Source organism: Serinus canaria, chromosome Z (assembly GCF_022539315.1).
Source record: "Serinus canaria isolate serCan28SL12 chromosome Z, serCan2020, whole genome shotgun sequence".
NCBI classification, from domain to species: domain Eukaryota; kingdom Metazoa; phylum Chordata; class Aves; order Passeriformes; family Fringillidae; genus Serinus; species Serinus canaria.
In genome coordinates, this window is record NC_066343.1 from 22,582,239 (window position 1) to 22,593,583 (window position 11,345).

The 11,345-nt window shown below is 36.6% G+C and overlaps 1 protein-coding gene across 1 annotated transcript in view; it reads left to right on the forward strand.

The window, feature by feature from the left end:
- Positions 1–10,946, forward strand: part of DTWD2 (DTW domain containing 2) — a 62,791-nt gene extending 51,845 nt beyond the window's left edge. The window contains exons 5-6 of the mRNA XM_030237462.2: positions 5,274–5,402; positions 7,523–10,946. Of these exons, the coding sequence (XP_030093322.2) occupies positions 5,274–5,402; positions 7,523–7,693 (300 nt within the window). The 3' untranslated portion in view covers positions 7,694–10,946. The remainder of the gene's footprint in view (positions 1–5,273; positions 5,403–7,522) is intronic.
- The last annotated feature ends 399 nt before the right edge of the window (positions 10,947–11,345 follow it).

Genomic DNA, 11,345 nt, shown 5'->3' on the forward strand with positions numbered 1-11,345 from the left:
CCAGGAGGTCTCCACACAAGCTTCCCTTCTCCAGGCTGAACAGCCCCGACTGTCTCAGCCTGGCGTTGTAGGGGATGTGCTCCAGTCCCTTTATCAACTTCTTGTCCCTCCTCTGGACTTTCTCCTACAGTTCCATGTCCTCCTTACACTGGGGACACTAGAACTGGACACAGCACTGCAGTGGGGCTCACCAGAGCAGAGCAGAGGGGCAGAATCCCCTCTCTCACCCTGCTGGCCACGCTGCTTTTGGTGCAGCCCAGGACATGTCTGGATTTGTGGGCTGTGAGCACACACTGCTGGCTCATGTGGAGTTTTCATCTGCCATCCCCACCAGGTCGTGTCCCACAGGGCTGCTCCCAATCACTTCTCTGCCCAACCTGTGAGTGTGTCTGGGATTGCCATGAGCTGGGTGTAGCACCTTGCACTTTGTTGAACTTGATGTTCCCACAATCCCGCTTTTCAAGCCTGTCCGAGGTCCCTCTGGCTGGCATCCCTTGCCTTGGGCATGTCCTTGCCCCACTCAGCATGGTGTCATCAGGGAGCTTGCTGAGGGTGCTCTCTATGCCACTATCCCTGTCACCAGCAAAGGTGTTTGAACAGTATCAGCTGGCTCTTTTCAATCACCTCTTTGTTTTCCATGTGTCTTAGCATGGTTTCCAGGAGAAGGTATTTCATTAGCTTGGCTGGCAGTTGAGACTTCTCTGTAGATCCCTAGATCTTCTGCTTTCCATTTTGTCAAAATTGGGTTTATGTTTCCTTTTTTCCAGTCATCAAAGTCTTTAAAGTCATGCCCTCATGGATCGAGGGTTTTGTGACAGGTATCTACTTTTTCAGGCTGTCCATTTGTGACAGTTGCATGGCAGTTATTCCCTCCAGTATTTTAGAAAGAGACTGCTCTTAAGATGTCACTTTAAATTAAAGCCAAGGTTGTGAACGAGATAATTTATTTATATTCTTAATTTAAATTTCAGTAGCATGCTGAGACTAAATTTACTCAGCCTGTCTTCTCCAGCACAAAGGTAATTTTACAAACTGCATGAAATTTCTGTAAGATATAGAAAACTGTTTTGGCTTACAGGTAAAAGGTGCTTGTGCAAACTGGACACTGAGTGAAAGATCTTCCCCTGCCTGTCACCCATCTTTTAACTGAGGCTGTTTTTGCAGTAGCTTCCCGAGAAGCTTACTGCCTAAAGCACCTTAAAAGCAATTTTTTCTTAGCTTCTAGAAGGATGGGCAAGATAGCAGGATGTGGCTGTACTCTTTCTGAGATTTTTTTGTGCCTTTTGAGTTAGTTTAAAGAAATGGCTAAATTTTTTTCTGAAAGGTATTTATTAAAGTACTAGAACATATAGTGCCTATGTTAAGCAGGAGGACAGATAGTACTTTCTTCCTTCATTCTAGAAAAGTTTAGCAAATTAATTCCCAAGCTGACATTCAGATTTTCAAAAGACACTATCAACATAAAGAGGAAGGGATCTTAAGTATTAAATTTTTTACAGAAGCCACAGAAAAAGATATTATGCCTCTGCCTGTTTTGAGATGCCTGTTGAACAGGCAAGAATTGTTTAGTGTTTCCTGTGAGACAGATGTACTAACTTTTTTGATTCTTGGTGATGCATTATTTTCCAAGTATAATTTTGCATAATACTGGGTTCTCTTTGGAGAGTAAAGCTCATAAGAGTGGTGATGAATAAATTAACACAGAAAACGTAGAAAGATACTGATATTAAGGAGAGGACTTAGAGCTTTTTGTTAGACCTATTATTTAAAATAAAAACAGAATTCAGTTTCCTGTCTTTACTGACTTAAATTTTTAAAATTTCAAACAGCAGGTCTTTGACCCTATCAAGGCAACACTTTTCCTCCCATCAGTTTTGAACACCTGAACAAGATCAGCTGGGTCTTCAGTCGCCTGGAGCATATCCAAGGAAGGCTCAGGAAGAAAAACTCTGCCCCAAGAAACACTGAAGGGTCACAATTTTTACTGTAGTTCAAATCCTTTGTAAATGCTCAAAGGCTGTAGCATTTGCTGAGGGAATGGTGTGTTGGTAGATAAGCCAGTTAGTGCAACAGTTTGTGAGAATTGCTGAAACTCAGGCTTTTGGAAGCAGGAGTCTTGAGTTACAGATAGAAATGAAACTTTATTTTATGTGTTGCTTCCTACCTCTGATGGCTTGGAAATTAAGTCCCCAAACTCCTTCTCACTTACAGAGAATAGATCCACTAATTTCAGTGTCTTGGCTGAATTCCAGTGAGTAATTGAATTCAGATTATCTGAATTCCTCTCTAGTTTGTGTTGGTTGAGATAGTTTCCATCTTCTTTCTTGTTATTTTGCTGAGCAATATTAAACTGGCTGCTGTTTTTTCAACTTGTCATTTCTGTATTTTGATAGAAATTGATATTATTCCAAAGTGTGCTTATGATTTTCAAATTACTTTGAAGCAAAAACAAACGAGTTGTATTGTGGTATCTATCATTTTATGGAAAAGTGCTTCTAAAATGTTGTAAGTGTTATTTTGAAATGTACTTAAACAGGGTATTTGTGTATACTCATACTGAGATTTTGAAGTCTGGTGTAAGAGGTAGACAGTCTGATTTTGTTTAAATTAACTGTATGAATATTTCTGTAAATTTGAGCTAAATTTGTTCAGCTGGATTTGAGATACACAGGTGGCAGATAAAGAATTAATGCACATAGGTAATGCAGAAACTTGGATGAGATTGTTGCAATACGGTATGTGAAACTATTAACTGCACAAAAGGCAATGCAAGTTGAGACCTCTTGGCAAAAAATGAAATAATTTTCCTACCCAGTCAAGTCTGCGGAGAAGTAAATATTTCATATGTCTAGGCATTTTTTTCCAAAGAAGATATCTTCTTGTGTCTGAAATATTTAGTAATTATACTAATTTGTTTTGGTTTCTCTATTGTTTCTGCTTTGTTTTGTCATTCAGTTTATGCTCTGAGTGGGTGGAGTATGTGTGTTTTATTGGTTCAGTAAATGTATCTAGTTTCAGATGGGAACTTTGGTGATTCTGTCCAATTTGCAGTAGACAAAGACTATCCTGACAGTACTTCGAGTGACTAGGAATTGTTTATTTAGACTGTGCTGCTTTAAAGAGTAGGGTAAAATGCATGCTGTGAGAAGCCTAAGAGACAAACTCTAGCTGGCAGTTGTCTTGATCAGGAATTCTTCCTCTGATCTCCACCACTCTCTATGGTATTTTAATCCTATCCCAGGGAATAAGTTTTCAGAAAAATGAATGGGGACACTTGTTTCCATCCTTTCTCTGTCTTCTCATGAAAGAAGAAACTTAGTTGCTGCTGCTGTTGCTGTTAGTACTAGAAAATTGCCCTTTTGTGCCTTGTCAGTTGTTTGAGAGCTGCAGTTATGCATGGTGTGACTCCATGATTCTGTAGCAGTGTGCAGGCCCCTTTTCTTTACAGAAGTTGTCTTGCAATCTTTGATAGGTTTCCTTTCTCTGGAATGTTGATTATTTCAAATGTGTTTCAGCATGAAACCCAAGGAATGAAGTACAGAAAGCAGCAGATAGAACTATTCCTAACTCCTAGGAATAGTTCTATCTGCTGCTCTAAAAAAAGCCTCAAGGCACTGTCCAAGGAGGGAGAAGCCAATGGGTCTGCAGATGCTCCATCAGGTGGTTTTAGCCTCTGAAGAGATAACCCATGAAGATACAGCTGTCAGCTGTTGAGAAAAAGTGTGAATATGTGTCTGCCCTGCTGCTCAGGACATGTGTTGGAGAAGTGATGGACTGAGTTCACCCTGCTTTTTGATACCTAGGTAGGAGTTTCTAAGTAGGGACCACTTCTTCCAGCATAGTGTTTTGTATACTACAAATAAATAGGCTTCCTACCCTGTTGTGGTGAAGATCTCTATATGATCACAGAGAGAAGGCATAAAACCAAAGAAATCCTTGAGGATTAACAAATGAAAATACTATCTTCTTTTTCTTTTCATTACCTTCACTGATGTCAAAATTCTACATTTTTTCCCCTCCTAAGTAATTTTATTGTCTTCTGGTTTTTCCATACCAAATTGAAGAAGATAGGTGAGAAAGACCTAATTTTTCTGAATTCTCCTATATTGAGTAAATTTACTTTTTATAGCTAACTTGTTAGTCCTTTCCAAATGCCTTTTGCTCTTTTCTTGTTTCCTTTTTTAAATTGTATTGCTTTTAATTTCCTTTAAATTTGGATAAGTAAGGCAGTGGAATTTCATCTTACTTATTTATGTTTCTTTAGCAGTCTGGAGTTTTCCTTTTATAAATGGGATACCTTGAACTTTAAGGAATGGGTAATTACTTGCAAGAGAGATAAAGGAAAATGAAATATTTCAAATAAAAGGAAAAATGAGAAAAGTGGAGGAGGAAAGTATTGAATAAAGTGAGAAATTATGAAAGGCTTCTGGTAGGCAAAATGGGAACAGTATTATGGCCATGGGGATCACTCACTCATTTTTTCAAGAAGAAGAAAAATAAAAGACAATTGATTGGATGAGTTTAAAGAAAAGAAAATTAACTTACTCTTTTATAAGTATGTGTCTGGGTTTTTTGTATTGCACTACAGTGTTGTTGGAAAAAGAACTGAGAATTTTTGGTTAAGAATACTGGCAATGTTGCTAAAACATTTTTTGTTTTTCAAATTGTATTTTAGATATATGTGGAGATGGAAATCTTAGGAATAAAGGAACAATATCTGAATTTTCACTTCAGGCAGAGCCAGTAAATTATTTTCAGACATGATTTTGTTAAACAAATAGTTCTAATCAATCTAATAAACCTAATTAATTGTGTGAATAAATACATTTTCTAGAAGTCTGGGATTCAGAACTTTGACAAATAATATTTTGCCGAGATATAAAGTGTTATTGACTATATGGCCATTGTAGCTTGCATGTTTGTGTGTGTTTAGAGTAATAAAGAAAAGCGTAAGTGAATAAATCTATTTTTGTTATAGCATATCTATGGCAACTGAAATCAGTTGCTAAAATTTCACTTAGTCTTTCTCTCACAAAAAATTGTATTTCCTTTACATGTTCATATGGTAACAATTGTGCGGCTTTTGTTTGTGATGGTGACTCGTGTTTTACACTGAACAGTAGCATGGCATTGGCTACTGGGAGACTAAACAGCAAAAAGAAAAGAAGACAAGGGAACACAGAGGGAAATGGGATGTGTTTTGGTTGGTGTAGAGAATAGGTGTCTCGTGTTATCCTGACCCGTTTATTTTACTAGAGTTTGCTATTTTTCAGGTGCAGTTAAAACCCAGTATTTCAAGTCAATATGTAATTCGTACACAACCAACAAACACCTGTCTGTCTACTCTTGAATGTGCAGCTGTTGCTCTTGCCATCATGGAAAAAAATAAGAGTATACAAGAGGTATGTAAATACCTGAGTTTTTCTTTCATGAAAGGTAGAGGGGCAGCGAAGGTACTTAGCTATTAATGTAAAACTTGACAGTTACAGTCTTAATGACATTTGTAATAGTTTTGTTGCATAGCAAATTAAAACAAGAATGCAGCAGTGGATACCATTTTTCATGTATTAACTCTAGAGTGTTCAACTTACTGTGACTCTTTCATGTTGTGCTCCAAAAGTGAACACAACAAAGTGGTCTTTAACTGTGAAAAACCTAATTCATTTTGTGACAGGAGATAAGGTATGTTACTGCATGGAAGGAAGTAAATTGTTTTCTCCAAAAACTAGATAGCAGAGATGATCTCAATACCCCCTCATTGCTATCTTGAAGATTAAATGCTTTTTAAAGCCAGGTCCTCTGATCTCCTGCACTCCTCAGCCAAGGAATGTAACCCACTGGATTATGTTTGCCTACCAGCTGGCTCTCAACTGTTACATGTCACTGAAGGAATTTGGGACTTAATAGTTCTTGAGTTTAAGTTTATCCCAGGTCAGAGAATACTAATTGTACATTAGCCTTTCCTTGTAAATTGTAATCCCACTAGTCTGTGATGGAAGAGATCATTAAGAAAATGTCCTTCTTAATCTTTTGTTGCTGACATTAGTAATATCAATTTAATAAGCCCTCTGAAAAACACCTACAAGTACTTTTACACCTCAGACCCAAGTCTGCAATTCAGTTGTGTGCCCAGAATTTAGTAGTGAATGATCTGTAAAAAAAGACTTAAAGCCCATCCATGTAACCCCCTACATGCTAGTCTTCACCCTGGGGTGCTCATACATCAGCTAGCTAATATTTTTGTATATTAGCTATGAAAACATCTGCCTACTAAAAAAAGGTGCCCAGGTCAAAAATTGCTCCTGCAGCTGGCATAATAAATAGTATGCCACTCTGTGTCTGCCTCTGTGACACTAGATTCACCTTAATATTAAAGGATATAAAACCCAGATTTGGACAAAGTGTGTGGACATACAAGAAAATAAGGCTCAGAAACTGGAAGGTTTTCAAGAGATTTGTGTATATATGTGGGGTTTTATATTTATCTTTTCCTTTGTTGTGCTAGTACAACATGTTTTTCCTTCACTAGCACTTCTGTCTTACAGTGAATGCTTAGTTAATTTCCATAGTTACCAGTCTTATATTTTGATTCACCCCTACAACTGAGAATTGGCCCAGCCTACTTTTCAAGCACAACATTTCTGTTTTCTCTAAGCATTGCAGTAGCCAAGAGCTACATTCATGAATTTTTTATACCGTCTCTGAACTGAGTGCTATTCCCAGCATATGAGACAGTGAACTGAAGTTGAGAACCATGGACATTAAAAATGTATGCTTGGATGATACCCAGTATGTCACTTAATTTTCCTTTGTGCTCTTAAGAGTCATATTTTTCTCAGTAGAATCTCAGCTCCTGTTGACTTCAGTTACACATGCGATTGCTTTACACCTTTACATCTGCACATGGGTCCCCCCTGACTTCGCCAGGAACCAGAAAATGAAGAGTCTACAATTAAGAAGCAGTTGAGATAAATTTGGTTTTGTATGGCTTCGTTAATCCTACACGATACCTCTGGGCAGAAGCATGGACACAGTTGTGTCTCCAGGATTGCAGTCCAGTTGCCTTGATCATGAGTCCCTCCTCTCTTCCTAAAAATCTGCCTCAAGGGATTTTTGTGCAAGCACAAACAGCTTAGTTATTGTGACTTATTTTATTGCAGCTTGTTGGCCGAGCCATAGTAATTGATTGTAGTCCATTGCTGAGGTCAAGTCCAAGCCATAACTTACAGTAATGTGGCTGGGGCTGAAGTCAAGATTGAGTGGTTACAAAGGAAGTAGTGAGGGCTGGCACCATGCAGGTGGTGTATGACTGCTCTGTGGTTCTTTTCAGTACATCTTCTATTCAGATCTGCCTTTTGTGTCTCTGAAGAGTATATTTTAACAACATTTATCATCCAAATTTTATTTTATTAGCATTTTTAAGTAGTCATTGAGTAAAAACCCCGGTAATAATTGATGTATTTAAAATACCTTACTGAAAGCTTGGGGTTCTTTTGTCCCCCACCCCTTCATGTTTCTGCAGACTATACTCCATCCGCTTCAAGCTTTATGCTCTTTCCAACTTCAGCATGGTGCCCAGATCCATCACAGCAAGGAACATCTTCTCAAAAATGGTTTATATGACAAGCCCATGCCAAAGAATAAACGCAAACTCAGAAGAATGGAGCTTCTGGTGAATAATGTTAAAATATAAGAAAGCTGTACTGACTGTACAGTGGGATTTATTTGCAGCTAGCAAATGAATATGAATCTGGATTTGATCCAAACAGTTGACTATACTTTAATAAAACAACTTTTAGGTCCTTCTTAGGCAAGAGTTATCTACCAGTGTGACAAAACAGTAATGGACAAGCTTTTTCATTTATGCAGTAAGCCAGGTGCCTTTGTTCAGATGATGGAAGAGCATTCTCATTTCCTGTAGAGAAGAGGAAGAAAACTGAACATAATTTAGACTTATGTTATCACTTGGGTGTCAGATATGATCCTCAGTATGACTGGATGAATTTATTTTGGAGAGGCTTTTACCAGTAGAAAAAGACAAGAAATATGAATATGGATGTGATGGAATGGTAAGGCTTCAGTGGTTAGAATTATGTTGGATTACTGCTGAGCTTTTTAGCTTCAGTGTCTAACTACAGTAGACTTTCAAAGCATAATTCCTGATATTCTTTAGTTCAGATGAACATAAGACATGTTATTTGGACAGTTCTTTCTAACTTTGAGATTTTTATTTCTTCTATAATTAGAACGCCTTTTTGTAAATTTACATATATTTTACAATGCAGTCAGGTTTCTTTCAGACTTAATTTTTAAATTAAGTGTGCATATGTTTTTACAAGAAACTGAACAATTCTGACTTACAAAAAAAAAAGCAGAAATAGTGATTTTTGGAATTATAACTCATGTGCTTTGCTTTTACTTGAGCAAAAATTAGTCTTCCACATATGGGGAGAGGTTGTAGATATAAATACATCATACCCACACTGTGACATACAATGATTATGCTATCAAAGGAATTAAACAAGCCTAGTGTAAACTGCTCTGTAAGAAGTATGATGCAATGACAAATTATTATATCTGGTTACAACCAACTAACATAGTTATAGATCCTCTAGGCTTCATGTGTTTAGTTTTTCACTTCTAACAATGAAATAAATGTACTTCTTTCTAATGTGAATTGCTAGAAGCAAAAGAATTGGGTATTTTTACAGGCTTTCTGAAATAATATTTTATGATCTGGAGGGAAAAGTAAAGTGAAGTAAAGGTTCTGATGGGCCTTTCTTCTACATAAATGCCTCCTGCATTTAAGAGATTAAAATGCTTAATGTTTGTCTTTACTGTCAGTTCCCCTCTAAGTAACAACATGAAGCTAATTAGTCTTAGAAAAAGACATTTTGTCTTTAATTTATGATCTGTACAACAAGAAACTACAGGAGTGGGGTGGGGTCAGAGTGAGGGGATGTGTAAGCACAACTAACCAATATTTTACTGAAAGCTTTTCTACAATTAATAAGAGAGGTCAAAATTAGGTCAGAGATTAGCTAAGAAGTTTTAGTTAACCCTGAGCTAATAGTGACCTTTTGTTTAGGCATGGATAAACAATATAATTTGTCTGGCTATGTGAGCAAAGCTTATATAACCTTTTCTTCTTCTCCCAGTCTAGATAAATCCAGTGTCTGTCACTAAATTCAGCAAAGCTGAATTAGTTTTGACAAACTGAAGCAAACCAGTCTCATATGATTAATGATAGCATAGATGCACTTTTGTTCACATTGGAAAAGAGAAAGGGCATGTTTATTCCTGTAGCACACCAATCTCCAGGCTAACTTGGAGTCTGAAGTTGCAGTCTTGTGCAATTTGTGTGCGCAGCCTTGTGTGTGATGCTGTGTCCAGTTACCTGCTGGACTGGTAATCTTCCTTCCCTGTGCCCTGGGACATGGTCAATAATTCCTTGAGGAAACATGGGAATCAATTAAGCTTTATTGTTAATGTCATATTTGCATATGTGGATGATCACATTTAATATTGTATACGTTAATTTAATTTACCTTAAAATCTTCTTGAGCAGCAGTGTATCTTTTGACCTACATTTTGAAGTTTATTTTCCTAGGCAGAAGATTAAATGTGTTTTTCCATAATATGTGAGTTCATATTATAGAGAACAGAAAGAAATTTGTTTTACAGCCTGGGATTCATAGCCATCTGCAAAATGCCTTAGAATTACAGGATCAGAGAAATAGTTGCCTTGAGTTATAATCCTACATTAAATACTTTTTAGTACATGGAATCTGTGCAGTTTTCATGTTTTTCAGCAATGGACAAAGTCTGCACAGCCTACAGAAAGCACTTTTTAGCTTTGTTGATTCCGCTTGTTCTTTTAATTTTGCTCCTGTGGATACCAGGATTTTGTAGGATCTCATGCTGGATGCATGGAAGCCTTTAATTGCTAATTTCTTCTGTTGTACAATACTAGATCAATAATTATGCAACAGTTACTGAAGAAATTAAAAACAATGCATTGCAAACCTCCAGGCATTTTAATTTTTTGAGTTTTTTTGTATGTCCCTGCTCAGCTATAATGTAATGAACATTTAGGTGCAGCACAGTAGTCACATGAATTTCAGTTTCAGGTTTGTTTGAATCTATCAAACCCAAAATACACTACTTTTTAGGTGGAACTTGCATGATTTTAAAAATATGCACAGTGTAAGAGGAAGAATTTAGAAAGTTTGTTTTCAGGTCTTTTGGATTCAGAATTTGCCAGTTAATACATTACCTCAAGGAAATTAATACTCTGAAGTCCAAACTCTCTTGACAGAAGCTATATGTGATGAAGTAGCACTCTTTGTGAGTAATTTCATTAGAATGAATTTAATTTGCAATTTTACTTTGCTGTAATGGTAAATCTGTTTCATTATTTCCTTAACAAAAGATTAATGAGTGAAACCCACCAGTCTAACAAGATATTGATTAGAAAGGAAGGAATGTGTTTGCTTCTCATATTTGGTCCTTTGTCCTTGTCCACTTTGTACTTCCAAATATTGCTACCAAAATGCACCATACTTTCATAGTCCATAGGAGTAAGTTTATGAAAAAAGACAAGGATAGAAATGTTTTAAAATAAGAACACAAACCACAGCTCCCCTTTTGTTTGGAATGCTTTCTTATTAAAGAGACAATCAGGACAAACAAAAATGTATTTTTCTTCAACACTGTACTTTTGTTGCCTCATAACCCCATACTACCAATAAATTACTCTTTTATTAGTTTTTCTTGAGATAAAAAGGAAAATTTTCAAGGGACTTCAAAAGAGGCAAAAGTTATTTTAAGACCAAGGGTTTTCTTCTCAACTGCTACACTAGATAAAAAATTGCTTATACTGCATTATTTTCTACAACTTCCCTGCTTGTTTTGAAATTTAATTAAAAACTGGACTTTTAAAAAGAGATAGTGGTTCATGCTTTTCTCTTGATGTTTGTGTGTTTTATGTCTATATACATGAATGCACATAAATTATATATTTGTTTCTGCCTCAAAGCAATAATATATCTAATTTACTGTGGTATGTTCCACTGCATCTCTACAGAACTGAATTTGTTCACGTGCTGATATTACAAATCCTAGTCCTTTTTTTTCTGTCTTTTTAACACCATTCAATCAGTTAATGAAGAGATGTAGCTTTGTGTATGTTATTTGAAGAAAAAGGATTTCTTTGTTATCCAGTGAAACCTCCATGAAGACTAAATTGCTGTGGCAATTTTTCAAGCATTTCAGTTTCAGAGCCCTCTTCTCTCTTTCTGCAGTGGTGACTGACTCCTGTTTGGTACCATACAAACGTTTATCTT